Genomic DNA, 18090 nt, shown 5'->3' on the forward strand with positions numbered 1-18090 from the left:
CAATATTTGTTTAGTACATCTGGCAGACAGACATGTATTAACAGAAAGGACGTAATAACACTTGAATGTATGGCCCACTGCTGATCTCTGCTTGATCTCTAACAGCTCATTAGCTACATTAGCCACTACTAGCACAACACACCTAAATCTCTCAACAAAATATCAGAGTTGAAATGCATTTTGGGTAATTATGCTCAAAGTTTTGACAAGGAAAAAGAATGTGTTGCTTCAAATAAGATATATCTGGTTCCTCTGCATTGATTTTAATGTTAGGGGAGTGTCATGCATGAGGTCAGGCAGGTATGACGAATAAAACTACTCATTGCAGCAGCGATGCAAATTACCAGAATCCCATTGACCCAGAGCAGCGTCTGGAAGTCTGTCTGAGGTAAGTTGTTGTATAACCTACTGCATGATATTTTAGTGTATTGTTTCCTTTTAGTGAAAAGCTCTAAGAGAATCTGACTTCCCTCTGTAAACAGTTGCATAGTGTATGTGTCTTGCATTTTGTTGTGAAAGCTAAGAACAGAGGGAGTGGATCTGGTATGGAAACAATTTGAAAGACAGTTCGAAAAATACACTAACGTGCGAATTAATTGCACAAAATAATGCCACCAGCATGTAAAGGCCTGTATGCCAATAATCTACCTGTTGCAATGACTAGAAGAAAGAACAACCATATTTTCCCAGAAGAAGAATGCACTGCCACATTTTATGTGTATTTTAATCATTATTGATGTTTAGCAGTTTGAATGGCAATTTGTCTTTGAACTGACTCTAATCAACTTCAGAATAAACTCTTGTGATTATTCATCCTTTAGGAAGCTACTGTACATCTGCTACATCACTGCTCCTGAGCTGCTTTTACATGTGTGTCTTTTCAAGCTGTACACTGTTTTTTTATACAGTAAGTTCGTGTATCCAGACTATGAAGGCGTGGTAAAAGAGCAGGCGGACTTAGGTTAAATGTAAAGTGACTGCCATTGGTTTGCAAGCAGTGCTGGATGCAACATGTGGCCCCTTACCTGCTTGCTGTGTGCGGATGGTGTGTGAGGGCATGCTGGGCTCTCCGCTGCCCAGAATGTTGCTGGCGATGACCTGGAATTCATAATCCATCCAGGGCATCAGTCCCATCACACGAGCCGACTCTGCATTCCCCTCGATGTTCACCGGATCTAGTGTACAGTAAGGAGACGTGTTTATTCACATAGAAAGAGATGCAAAGCATCAATAATTAATCTCAATCTATCTATATCTTTTTAATCCATTAATGTGACAAAATGTCCAAAATAAATTCCCACATGTCAAAAAGACATTTTTCAAACTTATTTAGGCAGACTTAGTGGTCACATTTGAAAAGCTGTGACCACTAAATGTTTTGTTTGAATACTGTAAAAAAAACACTAACATGATTGGAAATTGATCAGTTTCAGTTAATCACAAGATTGTATCAGTTCTACACACACACACACACACACACACACACACACACACACACACACACACACACACACACACACACACACCTGTTCTCATCTTCTTCCACTCTGATGACAGCAGTGATCGGCCCATGATGACATATTTGCCAATCGGACTGTGGTTATCGTAGCCACGACTCCACCTGAGCTCCACCGACGTCTCAGCGACATTCTTTACCAATAAACCTCCAGGAGGTCCCGGGGGGCCTGGACAGAACATTAAACCATTTGACTGATTAAATGAAAGGATTCATATCACAGTGTGTATCTGTTTACTAAGTAAAAGGAGTGTGATCAGAACTCTGTGAGTCAGATGTCCACATGACTAACAGTCAGCAGTGAGCACATTTCTGCAGACAGCTGACAGCAGTAGAGACAGTGGTACAGTCCACACAGGCTGTATGTTACTTAGGGTTGGGACTCGTTAGGATTTTAACGGTTCCGATTCCTTACCGATTCCTTCTTAACGGTCCGATTCCTTACCGATTCCTACATTATATTCATTACACTTGCTATACTTAAACAAGTATATAATAAACACAAATGCAATCATACAAATACAAAAACTTTATTCTAACCGTTGCACAGTACAATTAGATGAAAATACACATTTGTGTGTGGTGTGTATTTCAGATTTAGAGCTTGTATCATCTCCCTGAGAATATATAACAACAAAAAGTGATTCTCTGATTTCTACAGTAACACTATTACCTCAAATTAACCACAGCAATGTAATAAAAAATACTTATATGCATTCATGCTTGGGCACTGTTATTTACGTGACAACACCTGAACAGAACACACACAGTCACACATTGGCTGTGCCGCACTCTAATGGAAATGCACATGACGTTTTTTTTTTACAATCTTGGAACCGTTTGCAGGAACCGTAACTCCAAATGTGATGGAACCGGTTCCGTAACCGGAACTTTGGACCCGGTTCCAAAAAATAACCGGATCCGGATCCCAACCCTAATGTTACTACATCTATACAGTTCAACCCTGTACCTACTGCAAGACCAACTGTGACACAGGCATTTCTTCACAATATTTCCATTAGGGATGTTTTTCCTGCATTTTGATAAAAATGTTTTACTTTTTCCTTGATTTAAGCCCTTTTCACACAGAGCGTGCAAAGCGCAGACCTCCGCCAACGAACCCATTCATTGTGTATGTGCTACCACGGCGCAAGAGCGCACCGCTGTGCCGCTGAGCTGAGCGGCGCACGAGAGGGCGCACGCCACGGTGTCTGCGCGCTGCCAGCCTGTGCTAGAATTGAAAATTTTTTTAATTTCACCGCAACGCGCTGTGACGACACCTCAGCACGTCCAATAGCAGAGAAGAGCCTGAAGTAGACCCGGAAGCGGTCACCTGAACGAGCCTGTACTCCCCCAAATCCTGTCTTGCGCGCCTTGCTCTCCACTTGCTCTTCACCCTACCCCGCGGTGGGCGCCGCGAAAAACGCGCTCTGCGTGAAAGAGGCTTTACTACGCTGAACAAAACTTTAAACACAACACTTCTGTTTTTGCTCCACAAGATCTAAGAATTTTTTCTCTCTCTCAATTGATGTATTTCTGTCAAATTTAGGTCACAAATTAGTTAGTTATCCATAGTAGTGAGCACTTCTCCTTCTCCAGGATAATCCCGTTGGAGGTACTATCAAATTCACAGAAACGGCACTGGAGACGGCTTATGGTAGTAAAATGAACATTCATTTCACGGGCAACAGTTCTAGTGGACATCGCTGCAGTCAGCATGCCAATGGCACACACCCTCAAAACGTGGGACATCTGTGGCATTGTGTTGCATGATCAAACTGCACATTTCAGTGTGGCCTTTTATTGTGATCATTCCAAGGTACACCTGTGTAGTAATCATGCAGTTTGCAATGACATTTACTTAATGGCTTAGCAGGTGCTGAGCAGGGCAAATTAACAGCACATAATATATTTTAATACTCCAGCAAAGTCTCTCCACAAAGTCCTTGGTGGCCTGGCTGGTTTGGCAGGACAAGCTGAACCAAGAGGCAGGCACCAGTCACCAGTCAGTAGGGCACATGCTCTTGCAGCGACCAGCAGCAGATGTGAATAGCGCTTGCTTGTTTGTGAGCAGTTAATGTGTGCAAGTGCTTAAGTGAACTGCGAGCAGGAAGCCGTCCTTTGTGACTGTGACTGAAGCTGTGCTTATCTGTGTTAGCGACCCCACTAGCACGGAGGCTACAAACTTTTGCTGGCTAAATCCTAGCGTCAACTAGCTGGTGTCCAGCCGTCCTTCTGTAAGACTCTTCTGACTTTTTTCGGCACCTCGAGTCCCCAGTACTCCCTTGTAGGGTTCGACGGAACCAGGTACCCTCTTTGATGTGTGATTATGGATTTCTACGCTATGATTCTGACGTGGCAGGTGTTCCACCTAGCCTGGACTCTTGGGCACACACTCCTGCCTCCTGACTGCCCCTCTCGACTCCAGTATGGAAGGGAGCTGCTTCTAAGGTGGGATATCCTCGACCCACCAGTCGACCTCGAACCGACGGACTCCAAGTGCCCGTTTTTCGAGGAATTCCCGGCGGCCGAACTCGTAAGATCAGGAAACAAAGAAGAAGAGGCGGCACTCATCTGAAGCTGAAAAACCAGCCGCTCTCCCACATCCTGTTACCATCTATAATGCTCTCTAATGTCCAGTCCCTGTGGAACAAAACCGACGAACTTCAAGCCCAAGCCCGCTACAGCCACGACTTCAGAGATGCCTGTATCCTAGCCTTCACCGAGACCTGGCTGTCTGACAGGGACCCAGATGGGGATGGAGACGGACGGATTTGGAGCACCTATACGGCTGGACAGAGAAGCTGCTGTAACAGGCAAGTCATCTGGTGGGGTGGGGTGTTTGTATATTAATCAGCACTGGTGTAAATCTGTCACTGTCAGGGGGAAACTCTGTACTGCTGACTTAGAACTGCTCTCTGTTTCATTACGCCCTCCATATCTACCTCAGGAATTTCCCCAGATATTTGTGACTCTTGTGTACATACACCCGAGGGCTAATGAAAGAAACGCCTGTGAACTTATCCATCAAGTCACACAGAGGAACAGGAACCAAGGACACGGAAGCAGGTCCCATGGTCAGGGACAGAAGGCTAGTAAGTTTACTGGAAATCAGACAAAGTAGGCAGGTCTTTTTTCAGAGTACTTTAAATTGATTTTTCAGAAGTTACTTCACTGCTGCTTCTTTAGCTCAGCTACTGTCAACTGTCAGAACAAAGATAGAAAAGCTAATTTCTTTGGGAGTAAATTGGGGATGGACACGGTGGGTGCTGTGCTTTAATCACCGTTAGCTTTGTAAGCTCAAGGTTAACTGTGTCAACCCTCTGTTAATGTAATGTTTTGTTAGCCACCTGGCTAATGTCAGTGGCAACATATTGTTGTCAAAGAAACAAAACCCATGTGCAGCCTGAAGCGCTGGGATGAAGCGCCCCACAGCACCCTGCCAGCCTTTCTGCTGAAAGAAAAAAAATGCTATGTGGACACGGGCCACAGTAAATGGAGTGATCTTTGATAAATGACATGACAAGACAGCTCTGATGCTTCTTACCTCGAACCACCAGTTTAGCTGAAGCTGAGGCGCTGTCCACCACAGTCTGAGCTGTGCAGGTGTACGTCCCTGCTTGACTCAGATGAGCGTTCACAATCAACAGGTCACCAATGTTTTCCTTCTGAAAGGGCACAGACAGAGCAAGAGAGAGAACATGGCAAATGAGTGAAACTCTGTGTTAGTCAGGAGTTCAACAGACACATAAACATGAGCTGCATGCTGCAGATGAACATTGTACCGAGAGGAAGATTATAGGAGCTCATTTTCAGCTAGACACACAGGTAGCTAACAGCAGCAACTTATTACATCAACATTCATTAAACATTTAGACATGAAGGAGCTGGGACATGAAATGGATAGTTAATCTCATTTAGGAGCTTATTTCTGCCAGGCTCTGTGCTCAGGTACTGTGAAATGTTCAACTCGCTGTCCTGAAAGAAACTAATTATAGTTGGAAAGTATCTTGCACACAATGGTGTGGTCCATTTTGTCTCGCTGTTTAAGAGGACACTGGGAAACCTGTCTGTGTCGGACATGTCCCTCCAAACTTTGGTGTCAGTGTAACAGCATTTATTTCGGCACCAGATACAGGTGAAACCATATTAGCATATTAATAAACAAGTGCAACCCTTGGTGATGAGGACAACAGCCTCTACCACACTAGACTACACTGCATTTTATTTGGACTTGAAGAGAAATGTAGAGCTGTTCAGTAAACGATGGATGGAACAAATCTTGATCAAATCAATTATCAACAAACTAACAAGTATTGTGAGTGTAATCAGAGCCAGATGTTTAAGTCAGAAGAACTGAGATATGGTCTAATGCATTGCTCATTTTGATTTTGTTGGCGTAGGAAAAATGTTTGGAGTCCAGAGATTTTTTTTTTTTTTTTTAAATTTGTGTAAACTAGCATTCCCTTTAAATTCAGACCACTTGAGATGGAGCCTTTTTTTGATGTTCAGATTATGGACGGACAAATTAATTCAAAAACTCATTTTCCCACTTTGTTTTTTCACACCTTCATGTGAAAACTTGCCCAATCAATCACCATTAATCACTGTGGCACATGACCCTGTGATGTCATCAAGCTAACAAAAAGAAGAATCTGCTGTTCTTCTCTCTTTTTCTCCTGGGACCCCAGCAAGGTAGTGCAGAGTCCTGCCCCAGGTTGGGTACCCATTTGTTAAAAAGCTGTGTAACTGGCAAAAATATGTATATATATTAATTTAGGGGTATGGGCACAGCTAAATGATGAACTACACACAGACGGACAAAAATGTATTTTTTCATTTTTCAGAATAAAACAAATGAAAAAGAAGTGCAGTATATGTGTAATATTTTGAGTCTCTATCATCAAGCCGCGATTCCTTTTATTTTGAAAGTCAATGACACAAGTTGAACCTTTGTCCCTGTTGTCACATTTGTCACAGAGGACTCCAGTGATAGATCTGCAGCCTGAGGATGAGGTGACAGCCTACATCGAGTTCAAGACACCCAAGGTCTGAGGTTTTATGGTGGTGGAGGGAGCATGTTAACATGTTTCCTAACCTGGCAGTGATTGTGCAGAATGTTTTTGCCATCCTGGCATTAAGCGTAGCCAGTGAAAGAGACTTTTTCTTCACTGACTGGTAATCCAAGAACAGAGAACCCATCTTAATGTGAGTGACTGTAGGCTGTGTGTGTTTGATCATGGGTGCATGTTAGATCACAAGACTTTTATGAACGGGTGTGGGTGGGTGGCTTTGACTTAGACATAATCATGAGTAACGGATCAGTCCTGGTACTGAGCATTACGTGAACAGGCGGGTGCAGGTTTTAAAAAATGGACCTGTGCAGGACTCTGAGTTAGGGTTGTGCAGCTGGAACCGCTACACTATTCCCCCACCTTATCTTACCCCAGCTCCCAGCAGGAGCTGCAGCCTAACTCTGTGAATGTGTCTGTCAATAGACAGACACATTCACAGAGACACAGAAACATTTTCTTAAGTGAAGAAGAGACCAGACAAGTCAGTGCTCCAAGCACACACAAAGTTTGCAAGCTAACTTTCCAAGCAAAGGAGAACAAAGCTGAGTTTGCGCTGAACTGCTAACTTTCTAAGGACACACAGAGCAGCCAGATTCCTCTGATCTGTACCACTGAAAGACAGCACAGAAAAGACTGCACTGGAACCACAACTCTTCTAACCCAGGCTTATCGACGGCAGACAGGACCACCAGCTAACAACTAGCACAACAAAGCTACTCTTCCCTACTTTCTTAGACTGGTAACATAACAACTGGGCACAGCACTAACACAACAGCACAAGCTAAGCAAGACTGATCTGATGTTTTTCAACAAATTGTTGTTGTGATCTCATTGTTGTCAGGTTATTGGGTTGTTAGTTTTGCCAAAGCTAAGTTGATGTTAGTTTGCTAATGCTTCACACAGACCCAGGGTCTTGCATGCAACTAAACATCCCATTTATTACCCTTGCACCTTTACACAACAAAGATGACACACACATACTCATCTAATTTGGCTTTCAACATAACTACATCCTGAGAGGGAACTCAAAGTTCCAACTTCATAAGTTCCTATTGCTCTTCTGACCAACCACGTGTTCAGAGGACCTCCCTCTGAGGTCATCTTTGATTTGGTCACCATCTTTGTAGTTATCTCTGTTGTCAGCCATTTTATCTTTGTGTGTTCTTACATGCACCCTTGTCTAAACATGACATGAGTCATGCGTCGATGTAAGTCACACATGCATGAAAAAGTCTGCCATCTTGAATAGCTACCTACAGCTACACCACTTAGACAAACCACATACACTCACCAACTCTGACTCTGAAAACTCAAAATAATAACTTTTGACTGCTTTATTGCTACTATGACTGAAGGCTGGTTAAGGTCAATGCAACAACTAACCATGCAGTCAAATTTAAAAGTCACACATCTTAACATACATTCTTTATTTCTAAAAATACAAATAATGTCATTTTTCCCCACAGTAAATGTAGTCAGGGGTTTGTAGGGTCAGTTCTGCCTGCTTCTGTGAAAACAAAAAAAAGTTCAACTCTGGTCTGCAGCCTCTGATTTACTTTACAAACTATTAGAAGAACACTTGCTTTCTTACTTAAACAATTGCAGGTTTCAATGACTGTACACAGTTTGCGTGTGTGTTGATAAAGGACTTCTTTTCAGGAAAAGATGGAGGGGCACAGCAGCCATATTGAAATGAGTGACTAACAACTACTGACTGACAGTAATATTATGGATGTAGAACCAGTAATTCATTCAGTAACCGTCTCCATTACATTTACATTACATTTACATTTTCAGTTTGTCCATGGACAACACAACATAACATAATGAGCTCCAGTAGCACATGGGAAGAGAAGGAGGGGACTACATGAGGGGTTGCAAAAACTATAGCACTTTTCAGTTATTTTCTGAGAGGATGAGACAAAGGAGACACAAGAGGACAGGAGAGCCTATCTACTAATCAATTAATGTCAACTGTAGGGAGACTAGGCTCACATAGGTGTTGACTACAGGACACAGGTATGTCATCAAATGGCTCTTTAGTGTGCTCGCATAATTGGGATGTGAAACCAAAACTAACTGGATCAAATGTATACATTGTAACAAAAATGTGAATCTTGGTGTGGACTATCAGATGTGAAAAGGCCCTTAGCTTTAAATACACTATATAGTGAATTATGGCCAACCTTTGTAGTGGTCTGAATGAAATTATTCAAATCAGAAAAGCTGAGTTACTTTCAGAACAAACACAACTCAAGTTTTCAGACTTTGGTGGTGAGAGTAAAAGGCCAGTGGAAACATAAAATCACAAAAAAACTGTGTGTATCCTCTTCAGGAAAGCCAGATAGAAAACCTTTGATCACAGACGCAGCTGGATTTTTTTCATGAGAATTACTGACACTAACAACCTCAAAGCTCAGGTGGATTCTGCTAATGGTCTTATTGGTTGTTTGATGTTTTGAATCCTGAATGAACCCAGAGCCCATCACAGCCTCGGTTATCAGTGATGTCCACGATTCCCCTACACTACCTCACAAAACCACTAAATCCCCCAAGCAATATTCAAACAAACACAGTGCATGTTTAACCTTCATGCAGTAGAACTGTTCTGCAGGTTCTATACACAAGTATCATCCACACCACATTCTCTCAAGCATGCATCAGAGGACTCACCCCCTCCACCCGGTGGTACGGCCCCGCTGTGTCCTCCAGGTCCAGCAGGACCCCGTTGAGGGCCCAGGTGAAGGTCAGGTCCATGGTGGGGTCGTGGGAGGCGTGACACTGCAGTGTCACATTCTCCCCTTGATTGATGTCAGCGTTAGAAGGAGCCAACGTGATCTTAGTTGCATCTGAATGGGCAAAAATTAAAGCTAATTCAGATTCAAACGAATGGCAGGGGTGTGAATTTTCTCAATAAGTACCACATGTTTTAAAATCCTAAAAGAAAGAAGAAAATCCTCCAAAATGAAGAGAGAGTTGATGATCCTGACAGGTGACTGTGAAATAATGAGGCTGGTTTTCACATCCTATTGACAGATGTTTTTTACAGCTCACATTTTGGCATGTTCCTCAGGAAAAGCACAAGTACAGTTGATAACATCCTAATATTGTGCATACCGGCTACTGTTGTGGCTCTCTGGGACACTCAGTGGAACTGAGCCATCGTTAACAAAATTAGTTTCACCTGCTATTTCTTGTTATGACAGGTAAAAAGCATTTAAAAGGGCGGTCTTATGAGAGCCCTAATGTATGTGTGTGTGTGTGTGTGTGTGTGTGTGTGTGTGTGTGTGTGTGTACCTCTGACAGACAGGTGTCCAGTGCTGTTAGCTTTGCCCAGGTAGTTTTCAGCAAAGCAGGTGTACTTCCCTTCGTCTGCCCTGCTGATGTTGTGGATCCATAAGATGCCGTCTGGAGTTACTGTGACTCTAAGAAGACATAAGCATACAGAGAATAAAGAGCACCCGCAGCTGGCTGACTACAGCACTGCTACCAACTCAGTGCATGCAAGGAGACGGACAAAATATCTGAAACAACTCTCGTGTAATCCAACATGACATCACAAACTGTTTCTTCAAATGTCATTACAGAACATAAACATTATAGGCATCACAACAGTAGTATCTGTGTTCTCACATACTGCTCCTCCGGGTCATGTCTAGTTAAGTCCAGGCTTACACTGCATGTGTGAAAGGGGCTTCAGTCACCAGATCCCAACCAAACTGGACATTTCACACAGTGCAGTTTTCAATTAGAGTGCAGCTTTTTGTGTCACTTTCACTGCCAAACAATTGGCTCAGATGTTTTGGCCAAGTCGGATTGTGTGATAGTGTGTCTGCTCTGTTGGATTTTGTTGTAAAGCTGTGTCCTCGCATCTCAGCAGTGCCTTTGGTGAGTACATCATCAGAACAGATAGAGATTGTAGACTACAAGACTCAGGCTGGCTGAACACACAGTTTCCTGTCATTACTGGGTGGAATTCAAAAACAATCAGGAGTTGAATTAGACTGAGGCTACTTGGCAGACATCTCTCATATTCACTCATAACTTTAAACTGTGGAAATAAGTATTACTTACATGCTACAGACAGACATATGTGCACAGTGCTCATGTTAACTTGATTGTTTAAAGCTTCAAATGACTGAAAGGTACCACCCACTCTACTGCTTTAACACTGAATGACTGATGTGTTTAGACTAAAGGAGGATAGATGCTGTCAATCACACTGACTTAAGATTTCAACTAAATGGGTAACTGAGTGATTGCTTCCTAAATTCATCTGAAGTTTTAAATAAGCAATCTAATCTTCACTATTTTGACAGCCTTTTAATCCTTAAAAGACTGTCAAACATCTGACACAGAGAAGAGAGTTTGCCGACCACTAAGCATATAGACAATGATGAATTCACAGTTAGACCAACATTAATATGACACTGACAAGGGACTGATAAAACCTTTCCACTGAAAGACTTTAACTCTGATATGATGCATTCTCTACTCTTTATTGTGTGTTTAGCCTAAACTTTGATGTTTTTGCCTTTGAATCAATATGACACACACCAACACTCAGGTGGTTACAGACTTTCCATGCAGCTGTGACAGAATCTGATGAAATCAACAGCAATAAATCCTCCGATACATACACACACAACTGCAGGAAGTCGCTTTTGATCTCACCTCCAATTAGACATCTCTGGGTTTTTTCTGTTTTAATCTTTCAACAGTTGATATGAGTTAAAGGTTGTTTTTTTAATGAGCTGCGTCTCCCAGATTGTGGGGGCTTGCTCACTCTGCAGATGACATCATGATAGCTTCGCTTGAAGTTGCAAGAGTGGACAGGTGTGATTTTGCCTGGAACAGGGTCAGACTGCGGCAATGACCCTCACTATCAAGAGAATGTAGCATCTACTGCGACAGTATATGAGTAAATTATATATACAGTATACATAGCAACATTCAGTAATGTGAAATTCTGTTAGAAACATTCTCATCATAGTTTAATCACTGGTACACTCAGCAGCAGTGAGTGTGTGTGTGTGCGTGTGCATGTGCGTGTGCGTTTGTGTCTGTGTCTGTGTCTGTGTGTAATAATGATGACTTATGCCATCAGGTTTCCACCTAAGCTGGAGTCTCATTTCTACTAAAAGAAGTGAACTGCTTTATGAGACTTTACCTATTTCTTGCAACACACATTTAGAAACATTGCAGATTTTAGTTGAGGATCACATAAATGGAGTCGTACAATCTACAGATAGGAAGTAAAGAGTAAAGAGTGAAACCGATTTGTGTACTAGAGACATTTTAAATCAATCTACTGGACCAGTAGCTTGGATGAGTAAGTTAACTGATGGCTTTTGGCTCTAAAGATCTTAAACAAAACACTAACACACAATAATAATAATATAACGTACAGAAAACCATTCAAGGAAAGCTGTGGCTTCTTTAGGCAACATGTGTAACTGTTGAAACTGGTACTGGCAGGTACTTAAAGGGACACGTGGTAGGTTTTCAATCAGTGTCACTGTGATGTGTTTCGCATCATCTGGCAGATTCTGGTTGCCAGATGGGCAACTGGTGGCATGGAGGGCGCTTTAACACTGTTCAATTGCACACATTCCCTACAATACGGCGACACAGCTCTGGTTGAAAATCTGTAAAGTATCCCTTTAACAGCCCAGTCGCCAGAATAAAGTTACTACTGAGTCGATTTGTGTACTTGTGTTTGAAATTGTCACGGAAGCCATGTTTTGTGTGTGTTTTGGGTGTGTTTTCAATCAACTAAACTTTACAGCACTTCACAGAAACCCCTCCGCCAAAGTGTTTTGGAGGTGTAACTGCAGAGTGACACTGAAACACCACCACAAGTATAAATGCTCAAAATGGCCACATGTGTAGGCCACACTGTAGACTCTGCATAGAGCTGACGCACAACTATAAATCCACCTTCAGCCTGTAGTATAGCATAGTGTCTCCATTTCATGTATAAGGCGTGTTAATTCTTTATTTTGCAACACAGGAAGTACCTGAACTCTGAAATCACAGAAAAAGTCATCCCATAAAATACCCATGGGAGGGAAATGAGAGATATATAAATATAGCAAAAAGGTTTTAAAACATGAGGCAATGCACTGTAGTAAGTATGGAAATCAGACTGATTCTGTTTTACCTGCTACTGTTGATGAGCAGCTCAGTCCCGCGGCTCCAGAACAGGCTGGGCTTCGGGGCAGCTCGAGGGCGACATTCGATCATCACCTGCCCCCCTCTGGCTGCTGGGATCAGTCTCCTTACTGGATTCAACCTGAAGTCTGGAGCCTGAACTGGAAGGACAGGAGGCAGGATGGAGTAACAATAACAGCACAGAGAGGAGAATACAAGGAGCGTGATGGAAGAGATGCAGTAGGGAAGAAGATGGAAAAAGGATGATTATGAGAAATAAAGAATAGTGAAAGATGGTTAGAATGCAGTTAATGTGAGGCAAGTGAGTGGTACAGTATGATTTGTACACAACACTTTGTGTACAAATGTGTTTGTGTTTCTTTACTGATGTAGGTCTGAATGTTTAATAGTTATGTCTCAGTAGTATGTGAGAAGTGTTATTTTGGGAATTAAGATCTTTTTACAGTAATAATAATAAAAACAGTGTAATGAATGTAATTTCAAATGAGGGAAATGGTAGACAATACTCCTTTTCTACCTTGGACTCTGAGCTCGGCAGTTGAGTAGATGGTGCCATGTTTGTTCTCAGCCACGCACTGGTACATCCCAGAATCCTCCAGGGCCAGGTTACTGATCTTAAGACGAGCCCCGTTCACCTCCACCCGGTCCTGGGGGCATCAGAGAAAAAGGTAATGAGTAAGGTAAATAAAAAGGGACAGAAAAGGAAGAGAGTGAAGAGGTAAAAAATGATGTGTGAGCTGAAAAATGAAGCATTTGTGTGTTTTGCAGATGTGTGCTATGGTGTACAGGAAGAAAAATGTCACAACAAGTCCTACTCTACCCAATAAAGGGGAGAACTCCTATTCACAGTGAATCAAAGTGAAGTTGTGCCCATCCATGAAAACATTTCCAATTTTCTTCAGTAATTCTTTCTGAAAGGGCAGATTCACATGGGACTAATAGCGACATTTTGGAAAACTTATATTTTTCTCTCTGTTTTGGCCTCTCATCCACATCAAACAGAGTTTTAGATCATTACAACAGAGATTTTTGAAAACATCTTTCAAAGGCAAGTTTGATTGCCCCCCTCTCCACTCCCCCACCGCTCAGCTTTCACATTAGTAATGTTGTTTCTTGCTCGAGAAGACTTGCTTTGTCATCTTTGTGACATTTTGTTGTGCTACAATGTAGAAATGACGCAGATGGATACTGCTGCCGTGGGCACCGTCATCGGCTGGGACCTGGAGCAGCGTGGCGAAGCTCTGTTGGGCTCCGACTGCAGATCATAGGTGCCTGCAAAGCCGAAACTGGGTCTGTCTAGAAGCATCAGTATTAAATTGAGACTGTTTCATAACTGGCTAAAAACTCCTTGTAGTCGTGGTAAATAGCACTCCATTTTTGTGTTTTGGTACAGTTGGTGTGCACACCTGTTGCATACTGAACACGCATGGTCTTTTATCAAGACCACTTTTTTGAGTGGATTCGAGTACAGATTAATGTACCATACCTGGGTACAGTACACAGTGCTCAAATTAACCAAACAAACTGGACTTTGGGGTCAAGTGCGCTGGAATCTGGACCTGGGTCTCTGATGTGAAAGCCCATTTAAGGTGTAGACTTTGTATCCATGTGGACATGTAAAACAGAGCAATCCTCAATTCATGCATGCCAGTTGTTGCTGTTTGTAATGACATTGCGCCAGAAACAATAACAACAATGGCGGACTGCTGCACTTAATCTTATCTGCTCCACCTCAGCATCCAGAGGGTTAATGTCTGACAGAAACGACAGTTTTAGATCAGTACCAGCAGATGTTGGGACAACTTTTTTGAGCAGAATTGTTGTCAGTGAGGAGTGGAAGGAAAACTTTCACATGCCCAGAGTATCATTCTTATCTTTGAGTGAGCTCCTTCATCCTTATATCGAAGGAGAAGGTGAAGAGATCTCCAGTGGGTATTGTGAAAAAACGGAATGTTAGCCTGTACACTTTACTACCTGAGTGACGAGAGGAGACTGTTGCAGAGAGCTAACACTGCTGAGCATTTGGAGTTGTCTTTGCATTCTAGTGTGCATGGAGATATTTTGTAAAACAAAGTGATGTAGACAGAACTTTTTCTTTTTTTAAACAGAGGGGGAAATATCTATTTTCAAAAACACCTGAACACTAAAGCAGTATGCTGTGTGTGTTACCTGTGTGCTGAGTGGCTGTGCATTGCGTAGCCAGCGTATGGAGGGCCGGGGTTTACCAGCAGCAACACAGCTCCAAAGAAGCTCTGAACTGATCTCCACCTCTGAGTCGCTCATCACCTGTAACCACTCTGGCTGAGCTGAAGGTTTGGAGAAGAAACAGGAGAGAAAAAGAACAGAAATAACACAGAGACAGACAATAAATAGGAATGCATTACAGAGTGAACTAAAGGTGCACAGCAACAAGATATTTTGCCCTTTTCAGACACTGAATACGTTACAATGCAGGCTCAATCAGTGATGGGTTCTTGACATTTAGATGGAGGTGACTTTTACATTAATGTTCCTTATGCTTACGCAATATTTCACACCTGGTGCATGAGAAAGTGAGGTACAGGGAAAGAGAGAAAACAGTGGTGAGTTAAAAGTCATGATACCGAGGAGGGAGTGTTTTGTTTTCTCACTTACTGTATCACTGATGGATTTTAAAACATATTTTCCCACTGAAGCCTTAATAACCATTGTAAGCTTGAGGGACAAACAGTGAAACTACTGAAACATTTAACTTTGACAACCAATTCTGCTGCTTGTTTTATAATATTAGTCAGGGCACAGGGCCATTCATGTCTGTTTGCTCACATGCTGTATGTAAAGAGTGTTGCTGGGAATTCAATTACACATTCAAGCAGTTGGCATAAATGAACACTGAAAATTCATTTAAAGAATGTTAGTCAGATAATTATTGTTTTTCAACGTCTTTTGCTTCATTGCACTGAAGGAAAATAGTTTTTGTAGACTAATCTGATAGGAGAAGATTGATGTTTTTCAGAGTGTATTAATATACTGATTTTTTGCATGAGAGATAAAAATTTAGATAATAAATAATGAATGACAGTAATTTAAGGCCACGTCCACACTACATTTTTATTTTAAAATGGCATTTTTCTAATGAAAATGATCTCTCTAAGCGTTTTTTACATCGTTTCAGAAATAATCTCTGTCCATATTAACATGCCTGAAAAACATATCACATGACCAATCACCTACACTGGGCATGCATGTCCCACTGTAAACAGGAAGCAGATTATCTACTTTGTTTGGTTGCTTAGCTACATAAAATACTACAGAGATGGTGAAAGATAAGACCAGAGATTTCTTTTCACCGACACAGCCGTACCCAAGCTCTACGGAGAAGTGAAGCATAAAGTTGAGAAACCTTTGAGTGAAGCAGGAAGTGTGGCATTAACTTGTGACACCTGGACTTTAAGGTCAGTGGATTCATATGTGACTATAACAGCCCATTATTTCACAGAGGACTGGTGACTGCTGTCTCACGTTCTCCAAACTAGAGCTGTACACGAAAGTCACATCTGAGCAAACATTGCAGACCTCCTGCAAAATGCAGCACAAAGATGGAAGATTGCCCATAAAAACCTTGTCACTGTAGCAGACAACGCTTCTAACATAAGTGTTGCCATTCAGTTAGCGGGATACCTGCATGTGAAGGGTTTCGCTCATGTGCTTAATCTGCCCTTGCAGAGGGCATTAAATCTGCCCACAGTTCAGTTTGTCAGGTGTATGCAGCATTTCTGACTATGTTGGTCAGTCTGTTTGCTTTGCATCACATTTTGCTGCAATGAAAATGATTAAAGTCAGACTGAAAACTTTATCTTATGAGGTAAAACTGATGTTGACAAAGTTTTGCTTTGTGAAAATAATTTACAGTTGGAATAAAAGGTAATAAATCACAATATATCACAATATATTTTAGCGCAGTACTCAGCATATCATCAGTGGATGCTTGGCATAAACGTAGCAATGGTTATTTGTTTTAAAACAAAAATGTATTAGTTTGGATGTATCCTGAGAAGGTGATGCAAAACACTGAATCACTCTCCCTCTCTGCATGCCTTACCTTGTGCTGCTGCAGCCTTTTCATTAATCCGACGGCATTCAGCTCAGAACTGTGCCGTTTCGAAAGTGATGAGAAAACGTTCCCAGGTCTGACCTCACAACATTGCCTTTGTGACTTTTATGTCAAAGTGTATTTATAAGACCGACATGTTAAGCTGTCGCTAGATAAAAAGTACAGTAAAGGGATGCAAGTCTGAAAGGGGCTATAAAACATCAAATTACTTAACATGCTTTGCTGCAATCCAAACAAATGCTCACACAATATGTTTTCCTTACCTTGCACGTTGATGCGTCCCTGGTATGTGTCGCTTCCCTCTGAGTTGTAGGCCTCACACTCGTAAACACCCTCATCATCGAAGGAGAGTTCTGGCAGGATGAGGGTGGGACTCTCAGCACTTAAGCCTGCCTTGGACGGCATCAAGCCATCCACCTTCCTCCATCGCAGTTTTGGGACTGGACTATAAGAGAGAGAAAAGAGCGAGGGTTAGGAGGTGAAGCAAAGGAAGAGGAATTCATTCATTTCCGTAACCTCTTAACCTCTTGAGGGTTGCGGGGGGGCTGGAGCCTATCCCAGCTGACAGTGGGCAAGAGGCAGGGTACACCCTGGAAAGGTTGACAGACTATCGCAGGGCGGAGGAACAATGGTGGTTTCAAAATGAAACAGCACAAAGAATGAGCGAGATTCAGGCAAATTTAAGAAGTGTGAGGAAAAACATTCAGACAAGTGAAAAGCTGCACAGGTCACAGCCTCTCAAGCCAAAGCCGTTGCAGAAACATTACGCAGTGATTTCAGAGTTGGAAACTTACTTTCCATAGGCAAAGCACTCTAACTGAGTGGTGTGTCCTGCTAGGGCATAGGTTTCTGCTGGGAAGCGCACTTTGATGCTCGGAGCTGACTTTCTGGGATTGGCTGAAATGAAATACAGATGAATATATTCAGATTAAATCCCATCCAGACTGTGCACCTCTTATCTAATCTCTGATAGGATGGGACATTTGCACTGACTACTTCACTGTATATTTATGTTACACACATGCTATTCACATACACAGTACAATAGAAAAATTTGTCTTGTTAGTAATGTTAGCCTTTGTTTTGTTCTGGACAGTTACGATACGATACGATATACTTTACTGTCCCACTAAGGGAAATTTGTCTTGGACTCAACAACCGCGCCATGAATGCCATAATGACAACAAACAATACATCAACAGCCATACCCTCCCAACAACAATTACATAACA

At 42.2% G+C, this 18090-nt stretch overlaps 1 protein-coding gene across 1 annotated transcript in view; it reads right to left on the reverse strand.

Annotated features, from left to right (window-relative positions):
* The window catches only part of cntn2 (contactin 2), a 112249-nt gene that overhangs the window by 21257 nt on the left and 72902 nt on the right, over nucleotides 1–18090 (reverse strand). The window contains exons 7-16 of the mRNA XM_050038166.1: nucleotides 17653–17755; nucleotides 17122–17303; nucleotides 14935–15071; nucleotides 13283–13412; nucleotides 12755–12905; nucleotides 9889–10016; nucleotides 9265–9440; nucleotides 5064–5184; nucleotides 1527–1685; nucleotides 1026–1175 (exon numbers count right to left, since the gene is read on the reverse strand). Of these exons, the coding sequence (XP_049894123.1) occupies nucleotides 1026–1175; nucleotides 1527–1685; nucleotides 5064–5184; nucleotides 9265–9440; nucleotides 9889–10016; nucleotides 12755–12905; nucleotides 13283–13412; nucleotides 14935–15071; nucleotides 17122–17303; nucleotides 17653–17755 (1437 nt within the window). The remainder of the gene's footprint in view (nucleotides 1–1025; nucleotides 1176–1526; nucleotides 1686–5063; nucleotides 5185–9264; nucleotides 9441–9888; nucleotides 10017–12754; nucleotides 12906–13282; nucleotides 13413–14934; nucleotides 15072–17121; nucleotides 17304–17652; nucleotides 17756–18090) is intronic.

Source organism: Epinephelus moara, chromosome 24 (assembly GCF_006386435.1).
Source record: "Epinephelus moara isolate mb chromosome 24, YSFRI_EMoa_1.0, whole genome shotgun sequence".
Lineage (NCBI taxonomy): Eukaryota > Metazoa > Chordata > Actinopteri > Perciformes > Serranidae > Epinephelus > Epinephelus moara.